Raw genomic sequence first — 24,947 nt, 5'->3', positions numbered from 1 at the left:
GTCTAGTAGCAACAACACATAGAAGCAATGATGATAAAGAATAGCTGGTGTCTTATGTGTTGTTTTTGAGGATATTGCCCTCTGCCAAAATTGCAGGACAGTTTCATTTGGCCCATAAAGCTTTGACAAATCTTGTACAGTGTGAACTTTGTTTGCTTTGCCTTAGCCATGCAATGCAGATACCTGCAAGCACAAGTGCTTTATCTCCAAGCACAGATGGTGTATCTCATTAGACCTCATAATATAGCTGGAAATTTAGATGAGCTTTTGGTCTTGTGGACTTTTATATATTTGAAATCTTCAGACTTCTGTTTTGCACCTGAAGATTCCTACGCATCTTGCCTAAGGCCGTCATGGGAGCAATGCTGTCTCCTCAACACCTCATTTTTTTTGCCACACACGTAAATGCTAGAGAGAATGTTTTTGACAGAGAAGTGACAGGTGAGACTCTCTGATAAGCTGTAGCAATGCCACAGCTTCGTAAAGTTGCTTCCACTCTCAATATGGCAGAGCAGCTTACCTTCCCTTGAAGGTAGTTATTCAAAGAGTTAAACTACATCCTTGTTTTCCAGAGGATCAGCACTTTCTATGGTTGGTACCTGCAGAGGTTAGACAGCCTTGTTCTGTGGAGGGGGTCAAATCCTGGTTGGAACTGTCCTGGTTCTGCTCAGTCCCACATGAATATTTCAAGATGTATCAGGATGAAGTTGTAGTCAGTTAAGAGGTAATATGGTCTGACATACAGCTAGATGTGTTCAAGTAAGTAATGTTGTGCGAGTCCCACCCCATGATTTCTGCTGTACATCTCTTCAAGATCTTTGCTATTTGCATATATCTTCCCTTAGCTGAATTGCAAGAACCAGTTGATCCCAGAAAACAACCCTTAGCTAATCAGTCTGCTGATTTTAAGGTAACTGGGAGAAATAGAGGTAATTTTACTGGGTCTTTTGAAATTCAGAGGAGAGTAATATAGGCCACAAAGGATTATCGTCTGCCTATTTTAATCAAACAGTTTAGCATCTCAGAGAGTGCTTCTTGCCATGGATAAAAGGGGTTCGTTCTCATCAAGACAGACATTGCCTTGGATGAAGCTCTCATAGTTAATGTCATCTGTAATGCATGAACTAATGCTGCCAAAGTATGGAACAGGAATAGCTGTCCAGCTGTGCATTGGATTTTTTTTTTTAAACTGGTTTAATAGACCTGAGCACACAGAATGGTAGAAAGCCTAAGGTCTAAATATCTGTATTGCTATAAATAGACAGAATATCTGTAAATGGACAGAAATTTTAGTTCAAAGCTTTGTGTTTTCAATAGAAGAAGGTTGACCCTGTATCTTAGAGTAAGAGAAACTTGTGATTTAAAGTTTTGATACTGGCCTTATTCATGAAATGCGCATTTCTTCCTGGCAGTGGAAATTATCTCAGCCAAAGCAAACTTTAATGTGAAGAGTATTATGTATTCCTTTTTAAGGATATGTTGCAGGTTCCTGTGACCAGCCTATAAACAGGCAGTTTCTAGACCCTAATTTAATTTGCTTGCCATTGTTTATTTATTGCAGTTGTAGAACTATTTTTGTGGTGTCACTTTTATCAGTGGTTCCTTATTCTCTGCTCTCAGAACTGGATTTTTAAAACTCTGACAGAGTTTGCTTTCTCTATCATGTTCCTGGTTGCCCACAAAACAGGATTAAACAGAAACCAGCCAACCTTTGGACAGCTTTATTTTAGGGTGAAAAGGCTAATGGTGGTGGGGAAACCTGTTTACAAGTTAATTTTCATGGGATTTGACTAAGATGCTGCTGTGTCACAAGTTCACTGGTCTTCTGTTAAGTTTTTAATGTCTCTTAATCCACAGTTTCTGTGAAGATGGACAGTGCTGACTGTAGAGGCCCATTGCTTTCCAGTTTGTTTGCCTTCCAGGAATTTTAGATTAATCTCATCCAGACATTTTAGGTGCTCAAGATTTGTCTAGACTTTACATCAGTGATACAATACCTTTTTCATGTTACATGTACCGCTTACTTCAACTAGGTCTGGAGTTTCCATACCCCAGAAGTCTCTCATCTGTTAGATGATTATATTAGAATGGTTGAATTGTTTTATACAGAAGTTGACTTCATAAATGCAAGGAAGGAGGAAATCGAATTCTACTGTGCAATAGCACTATATAAAAACTATTTTTGTAGATAATAACTATTAAGATCATAAAAATGTAATACTGCTGAAATTTGCTATTCTGCTGTTTTTCGTAGAGGAATGTACATGCATATAGTTAATTCTAAACCATAAAATGTAAATGTGGATATCTTCATCACCTCATGAGTTCATAGTTCTGTAATTAGCTTTTGTATTTATTTCAGCATAATCACTGCATAATCTGTCTCAAAAAGTTTTGAATGCTTTATATGGAATTATATTTGACACAAAATATTCAGCTAAGTTAAAAGATAAAAATAAAATCTTTTGAAGAATAAAATATCTTATTCATAATTTTGACATTTCAGTCCCACTCTTCTAATAGCTTTTCTGTTTTCTTGAAGCACCTAACAGAAACTCTTGGAATAATAGTAAAAAAATTCCCAGTGTTTATAAGCACTTCAGAAAAGGCAGTCAGAAGGAGACAGAAAACTACAGGCTGGTCAGTTCCTGAGAAGGTGATTGAGCAGCTAATCCTCGAAACCATTTCCAGGCACTAGAAGGACACAGAAGTGATAGAAAATTTACCATGGATTCACCAAAGGGAAGTCATGCTTGACAAAGTCAATGAAAATATTAGCTTGATAGACAAGGGGAGAGCCTTGGATATTGTCTACCTAGACTTCAGCAAGGCTTTCACTGCTGTTTTGCCTAAGATCTTTATAGAGTGGATATGATGCAGTATGGGCTGGATGAACAGACGGCGAGGTCAGTTGAAACCTGGCTGAATATCCAGGCCCAGAGAGCAGTTATCAGTAGAAGGAAGTCTAGTCAGAGGCCAGTAATTAGGAGTGTACCCCGGGGTCATTGCTGGATCTGGTTCAGTCTTGTTCGACATCTTCATTAATGGTTTGGGTGATGGGGCAGACTGATGCCCACAGCAAGTTTTCATATGGCACAAAACTGGAAAGAGGGGATGATATACCAGAGGATTGTGTCCCATTCTGGGCTCCTTGGTACAAGAGAGAGTTGGAGCTACTAATCAGAGTCAACTCAGTGAAGGGCCACAAAAATGCTGAAGAAACTGGAGCACCTCTGCTATGAAGAAAGCTGGGAAGAGCTGAGACTGTTCAGCCTGAAGGCCCAGGGAGAGCTTTTCAGTATGTGTAAATACCTGAAAAGAGGGTGCAAAGAAAAGGGAGTCACGCAGTTTTTGGTGGTACCCAGTGACAGGACCAGAGACAACGGGCACAGACTGAAATACAGGAGGTTCCCTGTGAACATCAATTTAAAAAAAAAGTGTTTCCTGTGAGAGTGACTGGATGCTGGCACAGATTTCCCAGAGAGGTTGTGGAGTCTTGATCCCTGGAGATATTAAAAAGCTACCTGGATGTTGTCCTGAGCAGCCTGTTCTAGGTGGCTGAGGTTGAACAGAGTCTTGGACTAGATGATCTGCAGAGGTCCTCACCAACCTCAACCCTTCTGTGGTTCTGTGGTGGACTGCTCTGTAATTAGACTTCTGTAATTTTAGTAGATTTTACAGTGTTGTTTATCTTTTGGACTTGGCTCTTTTAGTTCTCAAATCATTGAAGGCTGTTATGGTTTATGAATTTGAAGATAGTATGTCCAGGCAATGTTAGGAATGAGTGTTTCCAGTACTCTGAGCTGACTTAAGAGACTTGAATTGAGGAAGTGACAAAATCCAAGACAGAAATTTAAAATCAATCTGAAAGGTAGTGGCAGACCTTTAGTAAGAGGGCTCTTAGAGGGAAGCATTTGTCCTTTTTGCCAGTGTCCAGGAGGAGCCACCCAAGCAACACATACTAGAGACTGGATGATCCAGGAGAGCCATCTAGCCTTTTTAGTGTGACCTTATGCAGGCATCTTGTACATGTTATAAATTGGGCTGGTGGGACATCATATAACCAGCTCTTGGTTATCTCTATAACTGTACTGATCCAAACTGTCTGACCAGAGTTCTCTGATCAACAGACTGCCAGTGTCAGATGAGCGCAAAACCAATAAATACATGCAGTGGCATGCTCCATGAAGGAAGAAAAAGCTGGTGATCTTCAGAGTGAAACAACTGCTGTGGGCATTTGAGCCTTGAGAGAGACAGCCTGCCCTGAGCACTGACCTGTCAGTGCATCAGTGCAGTGATGAGAGTGTTATCTGTGGCCTGGCATCTGTTTATGGGCACTGCTACCAAAGGCCTAAGCTGCAGCCAGGTAAACCACAAGGGAAGATACTGATATGCGGGTCCAGGGACAAGGTCACATTGGCAACAGTGTTTGAGTTGGCCTCTGCTTGCATTGCCTGGCCTATGATCTTCTGGGCTATCTAAGTCCACGTTTTGCACAATACTTTTGTGCAAAAGTGGGGTTTTTTGTGTATTTCTTTATAATTAAAACCAAATTGTTTAGAGAGAAAAAAGCATGTGTGAGATGGTGAACAACTGCCTCTTTCGTTCTATCCTGTTTATGTGTTCATTTGTTCTCAAATCATTTTCAAGTTTTTCCCAAGAATTATATCAGATTTTCCCTTTTGTCATGCTTCTGTGACAGTGATGCTGCAGGCTAAGTCACGCATTACTGAAAATTCAGAAATGGCTTCTGAAGTGCAGGTACCCTATTTGATACTCTGCACCCAGTTTTTGTGGTTACAGTGTTCCTGTTTAAATCAGTAGAAATTATTGATGCCTAACCTCTTTAGAAATCACAGCAGGATATATTAATGAAAATACCCAGAGTTCAAGTTTACAAACTGCTTTTCAAACTGTTGCATTATATGCAGAATAGCTGAAATACTGAATGGATTTCCTTATATTTTCCAAGGACACAAACACCACCAAATTACACCTTCCCATTGTTATGTTAATATTTTGATCTGATCTGAAACATGACCTACCTGAAATAATTACAAACCTTTCTGAAGTTCTAAATATGCATTTCCATTAAAAACCCACTACTGAAGTCACACCTGTCAGTTTGATTTAAGTTTTTATTTAATTTGTTCCTCAAGATTACCATACCTAAAAGAAATGGTAACAGCTGATAAAATTACTTCATATGCCAAGAGTTACAGTGAGATAACATTTGGTGAAATAAAAATGAGACTTTCTGAACATTGAGTGGTTGATGAGAAAGTTACGAGAGGCTGGTTGCCAGTCTGTGAGACCTAGAGAGAGACAGGCAGGAATTACTTCAGGGTGGACTTTCATAATAATGAATTGGCTTAGCTTGTGTTTTCTGGAGTGTTTCCATTCAACACCCCACTGTTACTTGAAGCTCTGCAAAACCAATGTAGACTAAAATCAGCATGACTTCTGCTACTTCCATGAATGATCATAGCTCTCCCTTTGACACAATGCTGGGTATATGCTTTTTGTCACATGTTGTGGTTGTGTCATACCAGCACAGACAGATACAGAAAATAGGCAATTTCTCATGCATTTTTCTTGTGCTGTGGATGGTTGTGGGCTTCCTATTTCAAATGCTCAGGTCATAACCTTGTGATTCATAGAAGATTGAGGTCTCCAGTGGACTGTATGGAAACTAGGCTTCTGGAAATAGCAGAGATACCAAAACTCATCCATAGATGCCTGGTGGTTGATTACTGCTAATAGCTTATCAGTGCTTTCCCCAGGAGTTGCAGATCTGTCTTTTGATGATCTTTCAGAAAAATGACAGTGCTCCTTTTCCCTGCATAGGCTACGAAACGCTTTGATAATTTCTTCATGTGGCATAAAAGAAAGGGGGGAGGGGGCAGTTGCATACATGTGACTGTAATTAGTCCACCCACACAGAAAGGGGGAGAAGAGAGAATATCTGTGCACCAGTGTTGTCTCTCTTTGCATGCTTAACAAGGTCATAGCCGAGCTCTTTGTCTATGTGAGGCAGTAAGCCCATAGCAAAATGCCTGTTACTGGTATCTGTGGTATTGACATCAAAGCACTTCATAGGCAAATCAATGGCATCTTTTCATTGTCTTTTCATGTGCTTTCTCTAGTGTTACTGTTGTCTACAAAACAAGATAGCTCGTTCTTGTAACATGGAGCTTGTCCCTGGGTATCTCTTCTGCCCTGTTATCTGGGCCTGTCACAGGAGCTCACACACTGACTGTGTTTTGGGAAATTTTTCCTGATGCTTAATCAGCAGTATTGCCAAAGGAGAGGATGCCCATTTTTCCTTCCTTTTTTTTCCTTTGCCTTTCCTTGTCCTCTCCTTTCAGATCCCCACCCCCCCGTACTTTTGCCCAGTACTCACAAAAGTCTTGAACTGTCCTTGGAAGGAGTGGGCCCTTCTCTTCTTACTTCCACTCACAGATCAAGTAGCATGATTGCACTGTATTTTTTCTGAGCTGTGGAGTGTTCTATTATCCGCTCTGTGTTACGCCAGGAGGTGCTACTGTTCTCCACAGCAGAGCTTCACAACAAAACTTGAATTTCTCGCTTAAAGCTCCTGTACACTTTTTTACTTCCTTTGATGTGTTACAGTTATGAATGGGGATTGCTGCTGTAAAATTCATGGAAATTTCTTTATAACTGGAAGTAGCTAGAAGAGGTCCATCTGATAGGCAAAAATGAAATTAAACTTCAGTTTGCAGCTGGCCATTATGTAGCAGCAATAGCATTGCTGTCATCTGGGTGCCTAGAGTATGTCTCCATGGGCTTCTTCTGCATGAAGATTTTAAATATATATGACAGGAGCCCAATACCCTCCTGTCAATTTTAATGTCATAGCAGTGAGTACTCAGAGCAAGTATACACAAGAGGTCTGTCTCCTCTCTTGACAGTGCAGGTTAATAATAGGAATGCCACATTGGTTAATACAAAGTTTTGCCATAAATATAGAGGATGAAAATTGGAAAATTATTTGGCCTTTCAATAAATTAAGGATGTTCTCTTTACACCTGCTCTTTTTGCTTTTTTTCCCCGCTGCTGATAAATTCAGAATTAATGAGTAGGTATTTGAAATGAAAAAAGTGTGCAAAGTGGTTGTCAGTCAAAAATTTACACATACCAGTTTATAAAATATGATATCAGGAAATAATGTGAAAGGAGGATTGCAAGTGATAGAAGTACAAGCAGTAAATGTATCAGAGATTAATTTGGCTTCTTGTGTTCTTATTTTGAGTTTTTAAGCAGAACCGTCTGGCTGTGACCAAAAGCTTGTAGTGAGTGGCAATTTTTCAGCCCCCATCAGATACTGCATATTCATTGAACCACAGCTTTCTGTGTCTGGGAACAACCTGAATTGTAGCCTCAACACTTACTTGCACCTATCATGATAGGTGCTCTGGGAATCACTATGACACTGAGAAGTGACCACAGATAGATACCGTTTCCCAAAATACGTGATTGTTACTTTTAGCTTTGCTGTATTCCCTTGACCTTTGCTATTTTACATTTTGCAGTTTTCTCTCAATTAAAAATTCAAATAATGTCTCTCATTTTCAGTTAAATGAAAACTTGGATTTTTTTTTTTTTGCACAGTTTTTAAAGATTATCTATGTTGTAAGTTACCAAACCAGAATTTAGAGCCTTAATTGAGTCCTGAGATCTTTTTCAGATACATGCATTTCTGTCAGTATGATTTCTACTGTTTTTGTCTCTTATTGCTCACACTCATTCATGGTATGTTTTTCTGATGTGAGCAGGATAACCATTTGAATCCTCTTGGTATTCTTTGATTTAGCAATCTCAGGACAGTATATCTTTAATTTTCTTTGATTAAGAAAAGGAAGACAGTTAAGATCCAAATTGTTGCAGTTCCTCTAAAGTATTTTTAAGACTTCTTGTTGCAGAGATTTTCAGCTGTGTCTAAGATCATGTGAATTCAGAAGAGTTCAGCTGAATCAGGCAGTGCATCATCTTGCACTCCAGCCTGCAGCAAAATTTAGGTGCTACAAGTTCCAAATTCCTGATCTTCTCTATTTGCATGTGAAATGATTGTACTGTAAGTTTCAGATATGTTTTCTCAGGAAAGCATCGACTTTGGAAATATGTTACCCAAAGTCATCACTTCTTAGAAAATAAACAGTTTGATGATTAACTTGCCATTGTTGCACAGTTAATGTGTTGTTATTAAAAACAACCAAAAAAAGTATTGGTTTGGGAACTAGCTCTTGGGGGCTTAAAGGCTGTTAGAGGTAGCTAGAGATGGAGAGGATGGAGAGAAGAACAGCATCCTTACCTCCCCTGCACCCTCTGCCAAAAAGTACCATTAAATAATTTCCTCTGGTTGTTACTCCTGCAGATCTTGAGCTCCCTCTAACCTCTTGCTTTTGTAATGAAAACTAAACAGGGATATTTTTTGTACTGAACTCTTAAAATAGTAAGCATTACACAGATGTTTAGCTCTATGTCCCAGCAGCTTGAGGAGCCTTAATGATGGGATGGGAAATAAGAAAATGGAACCAAGAGATAAATAATGGAAAATGCACTTTCGTAGTGGAAATGTCTCATAATGACAAAATGTTTCTTCAAAATGTGAAAATTTGAAAAGAATTAAGCTATGAGTAAGTCACTCCACATTTTGAAAAGTTATGTTAGTGTAGCGTTTACAAGCTGTACACCTGGTTGTGTGTATGATAGAAGGTGTAGTAATTGTGATGATTGCTATTTTCACTTTTTAATTGTTTGAAAATCTGATTGTGGTGTTGTTCGTTTTCATTAATCTTCACACTGGGACTCCACTGAACTACATAGAGTAAAAATTATCTTCTGAATCAGGAGAGATCTCTGCATTTGCCTGATAATGGCCTCCTACAATGGGTGTATCCTGCTTAATTAATAAATAAAAAAATTAATTAAAATGTTTTTAGGTCCAAATATATACAAGATGACAGAAATAGATTTTTGAAACATATAGATGAATCAAGGACTCTTTAGAAAAAGTTTTTTTGCTAATCTAACCTAAGTTGATACTTAGATAGGTAAGCTTTTCAAGGGTGAGTGGGCTACTGATTTCTTAAATCATCTCCTTTGTTGTATCATACAGACAGTGGCCAGAAGTACTACTCCCAAGCAGTTGTTTTGGAAAAATTGTGTTCTTACTGAGGACGCCCTTCAGCTAGAATTACAGAAACACAACTTCAGACAGTACTCCATCCAGAACTGTCCCACCAGGTAGAGGGTGAAATAAAATGAGTCATTTTAGTGCATCTTTTTTTCCTGTTCTGCTGTGTATGGAAATGGGTTGTATAAAATACTAGTACAAACTACCAGTATAAAGTACCAACAGTGGTGCTGATATTTAGTAAATGTAAACTCAGCTGAGACTGTGCATGCTTATTTTATTTTTATTCCTCAGAGAGGAATCTGTTTGTCCTGTAAAAACAAAGTGAAGAAGCAAAGCTATGTGTGCATCACAAACAGAAAAAATGCAATGTAATTGTGCTCTGCATGGTAGAAGATAATGTTGCCAGGTGGTCAGCTGCCATCCTGCAGGTGCTATAGTACTTCTCTAAGGAAATGAACTGCTTTCACTGTTATTAAGGCAATTAAAAGGCATTCAAACAATTGGAACACCAGGACGTGACAGATCTAACAGATTGAACTAGAAAATTAGTAGTCATTCTTGTTAGATTAACAGAAAAATCACTAGTGGTATTGACATTCAGGAGTTTGTAGTTGCTTTAAGATTTCTATGTCCCATTGAAGTGAATGGGTACTACTTTAGGACTATATTCAGATTTAACAGCACATTGATCTGTTACCCATTTGCATTGTCATGGCTTCTATTATCACTTTACAAAGATAGACATTTATTTCACACTGAGTGAAAGCTTACCATCTAAGAACTCCTCTTGACATCCTTCAGATTATAATTCTTTGAATCCCATTGCTATTGATCTCCTCAAGGTCATTTTCTCTATATTTGCATGGTACCAAGTTCCAGTCCCATTGACAGTGGAAGTTTTGCAGATGATATTGACCTTCTAGATTAAACCCTTAAGATAAATACGGATGGAAGAAACAGCCTGTTCTGATTGTGTTCAGGTGACTGCATGTTTAGAGATGGAAAATGAAGATACTACCTTTCCAACCACCACACCTCAGCACAGGTGTGGTAATGGTAGTAGAGGAATGAAGTGGTTGCTTCCTCTCAGGTCAAGGGAGGTCAGTTTCTTTGTGGAGAAATTATATTTCTCCCAAGTTCATTTAAGCAAAGACACACCTGTGCCTGAATCCCTTTGAGAGAGCATTGTTCTTTGTCTTATGTCGCATTAAAAACTACCTGGGCTAAGTGTACTAGGGGCTAGGGGTTTTTTAGTATTGAAAGTAAACTGTTTAAGTTAAAAGCATTTTTTTAATTCTGTCTTCTGTTGCTCCTTTATGAGCTCTGAATGTAGGACTGCATACTTAAAATTTTTTTCTCTGTTTTCTGTGTCTGAATTAAGAGGAATTCCATGTTCCACGGTTTACTGGTCTCTTATTCCTATGACAGCATTTATGCCTCCACTTGCCACTGGAGAATAGGGAGAATTGTGTCAATAACTTCAGCAGGGTTGTAACTAAAGCAGGTTCCTGGCCAATAACAGCCAGCTCACACAATCTTCAGCATGGGATCTGATATGACCAGAGCGTCTTCATGACCTTCCACAACACCCTTTATTGTGCTCAGAGTTTTCCCAGGAGTAGCCTGTTGAAATGGGGGAGAACTTCATCATGGTCTGTTGTGCTTTGGGCAGAGCCACTTGCAACTGCAGAATGGAAACCATGCAGAATGCACAGTGTAAATCTGAGTTGAGAAGGCTCCTCACAATAATTGTGTCTTTGTGGAAGATGGAGTAGTATTTATGCATGTGCGGACATGTGTATGCACATTAGACTTTGTGTCTGCAGTGCCATTTGGGGTCATAACAAATGGTGTTGCAATGCTCAAAGCAGTAGGAGAGTGAAAGGTGCACATCTACTGAAAGACTAATACCGTGAAACATTGGAAAGCAAGATTCAGGTTATGAACTCTTAATAGGAAAGGCTGGGAAATTCCAGGCCACTGCTATGTGTCTGAGACAAACACAGATTCACCTGGACAGGAGTGAGAAGATTTTCACCTTCTCGTTAGTTTCTACCTTCTTGTGTTTTGCTCACTGAGCTGACATCCTAGTACAGTGTCGTGCTGGTTTTCCAGTTCCATGCCATCTTTCATATGCTGGGAAATGGAGGAGCTACAGCAGTGCCACAACTGGTTCATTTGTTTCTGTAGCCAAGGCACTGCAGTACAGGCCCATGGTTGTGATATTCTCAGCATGGAAGTGGGTTGCTCTCATGGGAATATGCATAGGGATGCACTTCAGCACTTGACAAACTCATGGGAGACTTCGTCCTTTCTCCCCTTGTGCCATGGTCTTTGGTCATTTCTTAAAGTCTACTTCATTCCTTATTTTAGAGTTTCCTTTGAGTAGTGTCACCATTTAAGCACTACTTGCTTTATGTCAGTTTTCATACCTCTATCTTTTTCCACAGTTAAGTGCTTACAGATTATTAAGTAGGCTAATGCTGCAGTCACTACCTGTGAGAAGTTTGTCATTGGTGTTCACTAAGAGCTACTGTAGCTACTGCAATAACAGGGTTGAACCTCAATAAATCAACCAGCAGTTGGAGAACTGCAGACTATTTCTAAATCCTCCTGAGTCTATAGAAAAGGTGAAATACTTAAATCTTCATTTTGTGATCAGAAGAAGACGTGAAAGAGAAATTTATTCTCTGATAGCACTATCATGTGCAACAATATAGATAAGAGATGGTGGATATCTTTCTTAAATAATTTTCTTTTATGGCTAATACATGCACTAAAACCAAAGATGAATGGGAGGCTGGTGAGATTAATCAGACCATATGCTGCAGTGGGTTGATAGTAAGAACATAGGTTGAATGTAAGAACAGTGAATGTCAATCGGTTGCTATTAAATGTAACAGCCAGTGATTTACCACCTCATTAAAAGATTGGGACACCCAATTTGCTTATATGTGAATAGCAAAACAAATAGTAATTGAAATTTCCTTATAGGGCATTGAGTTCTTGTTCTAAACTTCCATTAATTTTGTCTGCATAGGAAGAGGAACAATTTAGCAAAGTGGAAACTATTTAAGGGGGTGTATCAGGGCACAGCCTAGTACATGGGGACAAGAAAATTGTTTTCCAAAAGTAGCGTCTATAGGTATGTGTATGAATTTTGTGTGTGTGTATATGTATTGCATTTTATCAAGATTTGACATCAAGGGGAAGTAATGCTTTTTACTTGTTTTAGTATTTGCTGCAGCATCTGGATTCCTTTGAGGTTGTTCCCTACTCACTGTACACACGAGACTCAGAGGTTCAACAGTGCCATCCTGTGGATGATCTTAAAGATCTGAAAGCCGCTGGCAGATAAATAAATGACCTCAACAGGATAAATTATCATAGAATATCAGATACTGTATGTCCCCATGCAATCAGCTAAAATATTTCCCTCTGGTAGTCAGTCAGACTAATTATTACTTTTCTGTCCAGAAAATTAATAACCTAAACCAATTACAACCAATGGGAAAGTATTTCAGGCAAGCTGATGAGCAGCGTGCTTGTTAGTTTTATTCTCTTGCTGAGAAATGTGTTTTTAATCATCTCAGTGTGGTTTTAATAATCTTGAAATTCATTTTTGCAGACAATACCAAAATCAAAGGCAACTATGTAAATTCAAATAGGCACCCCTATAAAGAAGTATCTGGACATCTTTAAAGAGGCATTAGACTGAAACTAAGTCTAGTTAACTTTCATGTTTCATAATGAGAAAATATGAACTCCCAAACAACCTTGGAGATTAAATTGGGTGGTTTGAACAACTGGCCACAAAACTTTTAATTCCACAAATAGAAGGGCAGGATTAAAGTCTGAAGATGAAAATCTGTTTGGAATACTTGGGAAACTTTCTGTTTATGCCAGGACAAGGTATAAAACCACAAAACTTGCTCTCATTAGGGGACAGTTGGGGGATCATTGAGTAACTGCAGATTACACTATTTCATATATGGTTTTCATTTTGCTTGCCTAAGCAAATTGTAAGAAAAGTGAATTATGTTTATTTGGAAATGAGCAGGGAAATAAAGGGCAGGCTGCTGAGTGGAAGGTTGTGCTCATTTTTGAAGTCCCTGCTGTTTTGGGGTGCTGAATGGACGAGAGGTGTGCTGTCTGTGTGCTGCCTTTGCCTGCGGATCAGGGAGTTGGGCACAGCTCCAGGTTCTGCATTGGTATCTCTTTGGTTTGCAAGGATTTCTCCTTCATGGCTGTCATGAGAATTTCTCATTTGCTTTCCACAGCTAGAGGCCAACTACAAGTCGCAGTACATGCCACTCAGTGATTTGACTAAAACAAGGAAACACAAAGTTACGAACTCCAGTGTTTGTAACTCCATTGAAGTCTTGGAAAAACTCGTCGTACTATTATTTATATATTCCATATGTCTGTTTGCTAGGCTGACTTGAAACAACAAAAGCTGATCACCAGGGATAAAACATATCATTAATGCCCATGAGTATGAAGAGATAAATATGAATCATTCACATTTAGAAGATTAGTGTAATGCAGTTTTAATTATTTACCTTTTTTTTAACCTACTTTGACAAAAAAATCTTCTAGCCTAACAAAAGCCTTGCGTCTGTACAGTTTTGTCCTTTTTAAAGTAGGTTAACCTGTTTTCAATGTGGACATAATGGAAATTTTGGTATTGATTTGCAGGAGGTTCTGCATTAATTCTATGGTATTTTAAAGGTATCTGCTACTACCGATTTTAAATGTATGTCTTCTACAGGTGTCACTCTCTACTAATATGGTAAAGAAGGTAAATGAGAGCAGTATTATCCACTCCTTTGTATATTGTATGCAAATAGTTTTTAACTCTCTCCTTATGTAGAAGGTTCTCCATGCTCTCAGCTATTTCTTCTGTCTTTATTTCTGCTCTAGTTCTTCACTTAGAATGTTCCTGGCCCCAAGTGTCTTGATTGAGGTATACTGTGAAGTATACCTCATTGCATTTTCTAATTCTTTATTTGTCCTGCCATGTTATTGTGATTTTTCTGATCACCAGTGTACATTGGCTCATTTGCCTTCTACACTGTCTGGCTGCAGTAAGACCCATTTCCCATTTCAGGAGCTCTTATAGTTCATATGGAAAGGAACTGAATGCATATGCATGGGTCTGTTGCCTGGTTTGTCAACTCTAAACGTAGCCTTTTGTTCTGGATTGCACTGTGAGCAATGCTCATAGTCCTTCCTCCAGACTGGATCTGCTATTCCAACTGCTCCTGGAAACCAGCATCACATCCTATCCGTCCCATCAGGTAATGGTGCAGTAGGCAATTTAGATGCTGCAATCGGCAGAGTGGCTGCAGGTTTTCATCCCCCCACAGCTATGGGAATGTGCTCCGCTTTGTTCTGTATTTAGGACCACTCTGAAACAGCAGTGAATCTGTGTAAGCTTTGTATGTATAAATGGACGGCCTCTGCATGTGTGTGTGCACATTCACTGTATTTAGAGATAGATACAGTTAATTATAAAATTCCCTGTCAAATTAGAAAACTAATTTATTCGGTTTCTCTATTTTAATGGAGTTAATAAATACTCGTCTGCCCTGTATATGTTCTGTGGCCTGTAGGAGATTTCGCAGTAATTCCAAGGCCACTGTATTTGTCTTTACAGTATGTCTGTTCAACTAATCCCTCTAAGGTGAAGGAGTAAGATTTTTGTATTATTAATGCTTTATTTCATCTAGTTAACGATCTTTCAAAATATTTCATCTTCTTTTCCATGTCAGATAAAGGTCTTTTTTAAGCTAAGTATTATAAAACAATCAAAGTCTTTATTTTATTTGAATACAGTCAGGATAAATGAATCCAGTAGAGAATCTGATGTTAGGCAGGTGCAGCATTGCACATGTAAAATCAGGGTAAGTTCTCTGAATGCTCAGATCTTAACAGATGTGTTCTTTTTTTCCATATGTTACAATAAAATAAGGATTTACTCTGAAAGTATTGACACAAACACTAACCAGTCTTGGCAAACATGCTGTTTTGTTCCTTACGCAGTATCAGCTGTGGCTATTAATTAACTTTAAATTAACGTGTGCATTAAATAGCTGTAAAGCACATATATGTATAAACAAAATCAGTTTTTGTCAGAAAGAAATAATGAGGTTTTTTGCTTTCTTGTTTACTGATGCCTAGACAAAGGAATGCTGCATCTTCAAAACAACATCTGTCAAACTGATTTTCATCAGATTAAGTATATCCTCAGAGCAACCATCACAGCTTGCAAAATACTGGAAATGTAGGTTGTGCTTTGCATAAAACACCAATAGAATTTAAAGCACTTGAAAGTGTTTTACAAATGTAGCAATGATAGGCTGTGCTTGTTCTCCATTTTTGTTTCTATTTTCAGGAGGTTCTTGGGAAGATAATGAGTAATGTTGCAAAACTGCAGTCCCAGTAGATGTCCCAGAGTGAGGTTATGTAGTTATGGTCCTGCAGCTTGTCTGGGTCCACAAAAGCCAGTGGTTTGGGAGTTTGGCAGTAGAGATTGAATTTATTGTGACAAAGTTCATCTGTGGAAAGATTTCTCTCATTAAGAATGAAATTAAAGCATGAATCAGTGACTGATTATCCAGGCCTTTCTCTGATCCGTTGAATTCTTCATTAGTATAGATGTGCAATTATATATGGTCTGGCCTGATTCTGGTTCTATAGATCATCAAAGATAATTAATAATATTAAATTTTAAAAGATTTTTTAATGGAACAATGTAATCTAGTGAAAATGGGAGGAAAGGCAGTGGCTTTGACATAGAACATAAATACTGACACACTCAATCGTTCACATTTTTGGCCAGCTTTCTGTCTTTTTCCCTGCTAGAGAATAATTAATGCATGGAAATGAAGCTCCTATGAGCTTCCATAGGAGCAAAGCATTTTGCCTGTGTAATGAGTTAAGTACAGAGGTGAAGCCTCATTACAGTGTGCACCTGCAGCCAAGTGTGGAAACTCAAGTCAGCCAGGAACAAATGCCAGGATTTCTGTAGAAGATATTTGTAGATGGAGGGTAGAGACACTTGAGCTGGAAGCCAGGTTAGCCTTCCCATTAGTTCTTCCATTTAAAAGCTGTAAATCAAGCATAAAGCAAGAAGAGTACAGTCAAAAATCCATGGAGAGGACAAACAAGGGGGAAAGTCAAGGAGAAATCTGTTCCAGCCGCATCTGGGAGGAGATACTATCGGTTTTGCAACTCTGATTTCCTATTAGGTTTTTCACAGTATGTCAGCACTATCCTAAAATGTCCCACACAAACCCTAGATGAGTCAGCATGAGGTGTTTTGGTGCCTACTGCACACGCATGGGATAGCCCTAATCAGTGGCCTGTTTCTAAGGCAGTGTAACTAAAGGTGGTCACAGAACCAATTGCATACAAGCAAGGCTAAATATGTTATTTTGTGATAGAGCTTAAGATAAATTCTTTATATCTGAAGAATATAGTCTTTACCAGGAAAACATACTAGCTGCTTCTGCAGTACTATCTGGAACATAATCAGGTTGGATTTTAGATTAACTGAAAATGATCTTTGTAGGATCTTCAGCCTAGTTCCTGAGACAAAAGACCATACAAGTAAGTTAAAATAAGTATGGAAATGTACCAAATATTCTAACTCTATCCACCTGTATTATGTACTTAGGGAACTGAGCACTTATAAGCTTGGGTCCTTTGCGTGACATATTAACGAGAGACCAGGGTTTCTGAGAATATTTTTGCAATTTGCAGTGGTAAAAGCTGTGTTTGTAATAACCATTATGAAAGAGATAACTTTTGGTTGTCATTGTTTTTTAAAGCAAGAAGTATAAAACACACAGCAGAAACACACAGTGTGGTAGTCAGCAAACAAATCACGGCAATTCGGCAAACGCAGGGTCTTTTGGGGAAATGTTGATTTGAATTTCATGCATCATCTAATCATAATGAACACTGAAAGGTCATGGTAAGAATATAAGAAAAATTCATCTGACTTGACTTTCTGACTATCCAGTATCATTAATAACACAATGTCAATAAAAAACCGTTTGAGTGTGACTAAAATCAGATTCCATGTATAGTTGAAGAATAACTTGCTACACTTTTTTTTTCCAATTTATTGTTCATTTTCTTTATAATATCATACCATTAATTTGTGAATCGTACTTTGAGCCACTGCAGTACATACATCTGTCTTTTCTCAGTGCATTATTTCTTTGAGTTTGTTATTCAGCATCCAGGAAGTCTTATGCAGACTGTAACATATTAATTTGGTTCAGTACAATTACGATGAAATTAAGGTGTTTTGCTGTCTTTGGTTGTTATTAGTTGGTACTGACAGAAAATTAGATTGAAAAGGTCTAATACAACTATCAAAATATTGTTTCTTATTGCAGGAAATATCACTGTTGCTCTTTAATGGAAGTATTTTTGAGCAGAATTCTCTCCTTTCTCCTTTTTCTAATCCTGTCTTTCTGACTTTTTAAAAATTTGTAGAAGGGATTCTGAGCCTTATTAAATAACCAGGGTGCTCAGAGACTGTGTAGCAATACTATGAGTTAAACAGGGCTCAGGCAATATTTATGAGTTCATTATATCAAGGTGTAATTCAATGCTGCTTGTTATCTTAACTTCACATAACATCATGTTAATAAATTTTTACAAGCTGTGTTCTTGTAAAGTGCATCATAATAATCACTATCATTCCTCTAATAAATAATTTGATTTGTGTTCGCTTTGTGTTGTTCCAACCTTGTGAGCCATAACATCGCAGGGTAGAAACCCTTCTCACCATCCAGGTTAATGAACCACCTGCTCTGAGCCCTCAGTGACAGACACGCTCAGAGGGAGGGACGCCTTTACCTCCTCACTCTCCTCCCCTTTGCAATGCCTCAGGTTACATGGTTTTCTTACAGAAGAACTACCTGTACTGTGGAGATTTTCTGGAGCTCCAGGTGTCAGTCCCTCTGTAGGCTGTGCAGATGTATGGTTTCGCTTGTCCTGGAGACCACTAAGTTGCAGAGTATCTGTAATTCACATGCTAGAAATGCCACCAGGGTGAACAGCTGGATGTGGCTGTGCTGTGCCCTCCAGGCAGAGCTGGGCACTTCAGTAGGTCAGTGACCCAGGGAAACCAGTCGCTCATGCTGACCAAGCTTCAGAGTCAAGTCCTGCCGATGGAAAGTCTGTTCCTATGGGCATGGATGGAGGGTCTGCAAATGAAAAAGCAGGGTACACTTTGCTGTATGTTTTTTAATATTTGTCTTATTGCAGAAACAAATCTTCTTCTTGTAACAGAGTAGATAACTATCTCCTTGAAAATCTGTGATTTGAAGTACTGAGTGTTGTTTTTTCTGAGACTCGGATTCCTGATTCATTTGACTGACAGATGTAAGCTAGAAATTTATTTCATTCTATAACACAGCAGTGAGTTTAGTCCAGCTGCAGTTTCCATTGTGCAATACAAATACACTAATCCTAAAGTGCTGCTGGCAGTGTATATATAAAATTTGAGGATTAAGAAACCAATGCAAACAAAGACTCTCAGCTTTAAGTAAGAAATGGTGTTGTTGGACTAGCCTTTTACTGCTGTCACAACCAATTTGAAGTAATAGCACCCAAAATCTACAGGTTTGGTTTTGACTGGAGTAAGTACTAGTAAGGCAATAGTGATTTGAAGAGGCATTTTGTCTTATCTATTTGAAACATTGCTTAATTGACAGAAATGCCACTTCTTTTCTCATTACATGTGTGAGATACTTTTCATTTTTATGTTCTAAACAACTGGTAAAAATAATCTCTCTTATTTTTTTCAGCCCACCTAAACCAGCGGTGTTCATCTCTGGTGTCATTGCTAGGGTAAGATTATCATTACATTTCTCTCAGTCATAGAAAAATTACTGTAGGCTTTTCAGAATTATCACCTATCAGAGCAAAATTAATCTTTTTCATACCCCTTCCTCTTCTGTGTGAAGAGGCTTTATGCTTTTTATATTCGTGTGAGGCCCTTTAAGCATTCTTTCTGGGTTTGTGTGAAATTGAAATTATTTATTGAAATTACTTCCACCATTTTACTTTGAATTTTAGCACTTTAAGTTTATTGGATCATCTTTTTATATCTAAGCTAGTTATTACTGCATTCATTTCCTTTGGAAGCAGTTGCCTGTTAAGTGTGCTGCTATAACTTGGTCTGTGATGCAGAGCAACACTCCTGTCTATAAGGATACATGTTTGAAGATTGTGTTTCAGCTGCCCTTTGTGTCTTGAGATACTTGGGGATTCAAGGTGTTATTCCCTAGGTTTTACCACTAGGCAGGACCTAGATACCCATAAACTAAATCATTAGTGTTAACTAGTCATTAATCATATGATCAGTAATTTGTGCCTTGTGTATTGTGACAGGGTTTTTATCATGGCTGATGGTTACCTTTATCATGATGACCTTACATCACTAGGGCGTGTAATGTGGTTGTCTCAAATCCCGTAGGTGGAAAGAGCGAGCTGATGACATTTTCCTTAGCCCATAAGGAGTGGGCACTCAGCAGCACTGGGGAGAGAATGCAGGAAATGTCAGGTCTGAGGAGATCTTTGAAAATTGGAAACAACTTGGAGCAGAGAAAAAAAGAAATGTAACAAGTTAACCCAGTGATTAAAAAAAAAAAAAAAAAAAAGGCACAACAAATTAGAATAGAAAGAAGAATTTGGAGTAGATTGAAATAAGGTCAGGTGTGAAACAGGCCATCTGAGACATCAGCCTTGTACAAAATAGCCCTGTGTAAGGCAGTTGCCCTGTGAGGTGATGGAATGCAGGGAGTTCCTGGCTTATATGTTTGTCCTGGTTTCTAAAGAGAGAAGTTGTGGTGCTGTTCTCCCAGTGTCACTGAGCACTGATAGTATTTGTTTCCAATTGCTTTTTGAAAGCCTTGTGGGACTGACCCTAGAAACAACAGTGATAAGTAGGTGGCATAAGTGTTACACCTGAACCGAGGCTGCCCAACAACAACACATGAGAGGTAACACCAGTAGACCTGGTTAAAAGAGCATGTTAAACTTAAAAGCCAGCCACCTCTAAGATATGAGTCCCAAGTAGTTTTAGATCCTGTCTTTCTTCCTACAGAACTGGCATTGTTCAGCCTGCAAAAGAGAAGGCTTTGGGGTGACCTAATTACAACCTTCCAGTACCTGAAGGGAGCCTACAAGAAAGATGGAGCTGTCTATTTACAAGAGTATATAGTGACAGGACATGGGAGAATGGATTCAAACTGAAAGAGAATAGGTTTAGATTAGTGATCAGGAAGAATTCTTTGCTGTGAGGTGGTGTGGCACTGGCACAGATTGCCCAGAGGAGTTGTGGGTGCCCCATCCCTGGGTTGGAGCAACCTGATCTAGTGGAAGATGTCCCTGCCCATGGTAAGGGGTTTGGAAGTAGATGATCTTTAAAGTCTCTTCCAACCCAGCCCATTCTATGATTCTGTGATTCCTATGGTAGCTTTTCTTGTACAGGTAGTTTTTCATGCTGCCTTAACTTATTTTTAAAATAGTCTCCTCTTTTTAGTGGCTTTGTGAAAACCAAACAGGTCTGAAGAGAGGAGTGCTTAGGGTGTTTTTCGCTTGGGTCACATTAAGGTACTGTATTCTTGGATGGTGTGTGTAACTGGAACAAGTGACACTTGAGAAAAGAGAAATTTTGAAGTTGACTAAAGGATTGGAATAGTGGGATGTGTACAGGGGGACTTCAGAGCAACATGTAACAACCATTTTCTATCTGCTTTTCACATTTTTAAAATCTTAAATCCATTTGAAATGGAAAGTGCACTTTTAAGATTTCTTAAATTTTTCCTGATGTGTTCTTTGAACAGGGTGATAAGGACTTCCCTCCAGCTGCAGCTCAGGTGGCTCATCAGAAACCACATCCTTCTGTGGAAAAGCTTCCTCACCCACAACATGTCAAACAGCACATCCATCAGCCTCGCAAATGAGCTGTCCATCAAGATCTCAGCCAAACTGCTCTCAGTGAATAAGTTTTCAAGAGAAGACAAAAACCCTTTAGGATTCACACTGTCAAATCAGTAAAATTGACCTCTAAAATAACATGCTATTGCTTTTTCTTTAATTGTCATGGGTTAATAAGAATGAAGACATTGTTCAGTTGTTATCCCAGACGGAAAATTCTCTATTAAATATTTGCTGATTGGGGTGCCTTTTTATAATATTTTCATATTGCCAAGATAAAAACTTTAGTACGAATAATATGATTAATGAGCTTATAACTTGTACTTTTAGTTGTGGCATTGCAATAGCAGATAGTTAATGTAGTTCTGTGATAAGTCAGTAGGAAAGAATGGCCCTTTGGTCCTGGTACCTTTACTGCTTGTTATGTGTGTTGAGACAGAAATCCCTATTTGTCTGGATTATGTGGAACCATTGTAGTGTTCAGTATCCTACAGTGTTACACCCCACTGACTGTGCCCTCTGAATTCAAGTAGCAAGGTGATAAAAGGGCCCCAAAACCTTCTCAAGTGGGCAGAGATCCATCTGAATCTTCTTTACACCCCTTTGCACTTGCACAGTCTGTCTGAGGTTTTTTGCTTTGGAGGTCTGTGGGTGTGAAGAGGAGAGAGAAACCAGTTACAAGAACGCTGCTGCTGTAGGCAACCAATCTCTGACCTCATGGGTTTCACTAAGGGGTTGTATTTTTGAGGTGAGGATTTCTCAGTTCCAGTAACAAGTTGAAGGAGCTCAGGACCCTCTGGAATTGAACTTAAAGTATATTGGTGAAAAATCTGTTTACTTTTCTAAGTTAGAATTTGAGATCACCATTTGAAATTAAGAGATACCATTAGCAAATATGTTTATGATACAACCTCTCTTGCACATCATATTTTTTCCTAGTCATCTTATTGTGAAGAACAGTTGTGATATGAGGGATTAAAAAAAGGCTATTTTTCAAATAGAGCAATTGTTTTAGTTTTGGCCACATAATTAAATCCTTTGCTGAGTTCAAAATCACGTAACTCCATCATTTTCCTTCTGTAACTCATCTCTGTAAAAAAAACAGGAAAGATATTTTTTATACTGCCTATGTTTTTAAAGTGTCCTTCTGTTTTTAACTGACTACAAATACCATATGGCCTTTAGTACCCCTGAGGTTTATAAAATTTCTAATGATGTTAAAAAAGTGGGAGCTAGCGCTGCAACCATTACCTGGCAAATCAGTGAAAGTTTGGGATCACTTGTGGCTTTACTATTTTATTTATGTCTAAAATCAAATAGAATATAAAACCAGTGAGGAGAGTTTTAAGAAAACATTTTTTTCTGCAGATTAAATCATTATTTCCTGAGCAGCTGATTTAAAACAACAGCAGTGAAATAATGGGAAATATGGCCCATTTCACAAGTGGAATAACTCACTTCATGTGAGTGAAAGGGACCTGACATTTCCATCTCTTCATAGGCTTGAGATGGAAATGATGTTTTGCAAATTCTATGCATGGATATATTTATTCTACACCCGAGGAAGGATGTACAATTTGTATACGCATTCCTGAATTTCAGTTTAATTAGATAACCATACTTGCCTTAAGGAAAGAGTGTTGTTTATAAGAATAATTCTGTATTAGAATATGCATAATTTTTAAAATATGCTTTCTTTTTCTGATGTTGATGCAGCAGAGGCCTTGGTTGTAGCTGCTTATGAGTGTACAAGTGATTCACACATGAGTAACTCATTCATAAGGGTAGCATTTGTTGAGCCTCGTGGAATATCTACACGAGATAATTTGCTGGCAGGAATGTTTGCAGATTCACGACAGGAGGTGGTCGATGGTGCAGCCAGGAGCTGTCAGTGACCTGCATCAGCAGTGAAGCAGATCATTGCAGTCACTTGATGCTGGTACCTGCTGCCTTGGGAGGGAGCTGGGTGGGGTTCAGCTCTCCCTCGTGTTGTGCCTACATCTGCAGTAGTGTCTAGACCTCAGCTGTAGTCAGTGGTGATGCAGTCAGACAGTCGATAGAGTTTAGGTATGGCATTGTTGACCAAAGGGAAGTGTCTTTCAAGATGAGCTGGATCACTCTTGACTGCACTGACTGCAGTGGAAAACTAAACCTCGGTGTAGAAGCACAGGATTAGGTGGGGCTGGGTATCTCTGCTCCATGTCTTGTAATGGGTGGTAGAAATGCTTCTGAAAGCAGCAGCACATTTCCACTGTAATACTAAAAGTTAGGAACATGGATGCTTTTGAATTACAAACTACTGCTCCTGGTTGTTAATGCAATATATACAGCATACATAGACAGTACCTGAATTTTGTCTTTGATTACTTAGATAGATAAGTAAGTGTACAATGGAGTATGGCTCTTAAGATAGCTTTAGTGGCTTTTAGAGTGCAGGAATTCCTATATGGTTAGAAAATGTCTCTGTATGAAAGCCTACTATGTATTGTTGGGATGTTTCCGTGTTTATACATCAGTGTCCTTACCAAAGCATTACCTTGCCTGAAACAAAGAATCATAACTGGTGAACTGGATTTGCTACTGATGGTTATTGATACTTTTAAAATATGTTACAATGACATATAAGCACAGGAGATGTTCAGATGTTACTTTGAAATGACTGCATAATAAATTTTCTGTAATTGTCAATGTGGCAATAATGCAACAATAAAGCATGAAGTTGTGTATTGGGCTCTTTTTTCCTCTAAGTACAGTGTAAATCAGCAGGGTGCAGCTTTTTGGGATTTATGGGATTTTATTACAGACTGCTGCACGACTAATCAACATTTTATAGATAGTGAAATTTATTATGAAATTTTATGGCACAGTGGATGAGCTGTTTTGAATAATCCAATTTTGTATAAAATAAAAAGTAGATGCCACCAGATAGAATGAGAGATGCTGTTTTCCACTATGAAATTGGAGATGGTAGCTCAATCTTTGCAAAGCTGTAGAATCTAAGCCTGGTAATAAATCAATATGGTAAAGGAAATGAAATTTAACATTTTCCATTGCTTTTTCAAGATCTGCTCTTCTTTCAGAAAACGAAGGTACTGTAATCAGAAGAGGTGGCAAGCTTTTCATAAAGCTGCGCTCAACATTACATAATGCATGCCATAACACAAATGATTAACAGAAGAACTCGGAGAAAGTGCTGCTGTGTTTCTGGAAGCTGTCTGATACTTTGGGCATCCTTTATTTAGTATATGTGGAGTTGTATATAATACAACAAATTTATTGATACAGTGGAGATATGACAGATTCACTGTTTCAGGACTATTGCAGTGTTACATTGTTACTGCAATCACGTAATCATAGAATTGTTTAGGGTGGAAAAGACACCTAAGGTAATCGAGTACGGTAAAGTCCACGACTAAACCGTGTCCCCAGGTGCCACGTCCATACGTCTTTTAAATATCTCCAGGGTTGGTGACCCCACCACTTCCCTGGACAGCCTGTTTCAATGCTTGACAACTCTTTTGGTGAAGAAATTTTCCTTCATATCCAATCTAAACTTCCACTGGCACAACTTGAGGCCATTTCTTCTTATCCTGTCACTTGTTACTTAGGAGAAGAGACTGACTTCCACCTGGCTACAACCTGTTTTCAGATAGTTGTAGAGAGCAATAGGATCTCCCCTGAACCTCCTTTTCATTCTACATTGTTCAAAAGATGTCTTCTTTCATTACAATTTTGGGAAAATACATGTGCACGATGTCTGGCATGCTGTTCATTGAGTTGTCCGTAGTTATTCAAAGTTCCATGGCCTTGCTTTCAGCTG

At 38.6% G+C, this 24,947-nt stretch overlaps 1 protein-coding gene across 1 annotated transcript in view; it reads left to right on the top strand.

Annotated features, from left to right (window-relative positions):
* Positions 1-23,851, top strand: part of DAP (death associated protein) — a 52,217-nt gene extending 28,366 nt beyond the window's left edge. Inside the window, exons 3-4 of the mRNA XM_050328060.1 lie at positions 18,991-19,033; positions 21,034-23,851. Coding sequence (XP_050184017.1) covers positions 18,991-19,033; positions 21,034-21,153 — 163 coding nt within the window. The 3' untranslated portion in view covers positions 21,154-23,851. The remainder of the gene's footprint in view (positions 1-18,990; positions 19,034-21,033) is intronic.
* The last annotated feature ends 1,096 nt before the right edge of the window (positions 23,852-24,947 follow it).

The sequence above is a fragment of the Myiozetetes cayanensis genome, unplaced genomic scaffold (assembly GCF_022539395.1).
Source record: "Myiozetetes cayanensis isolate MyiCay16 unplaced genomic scaffold, myiCay2020 scf1, whole genome shotgun sequence".
Taxonomy (NCBI): domain Eukaryota; kingdom Metazoa; phylum Chordata; class Aves; order Passeriformes; family Tyrannidae; genus Myiozetetes; species Myiozetetes cayanensis.
The sequence above is the reverse complement of the archived record's forward strand: the minus strand, read 5'-3'. Positions and strand labels throughout refer to the sequence as shown.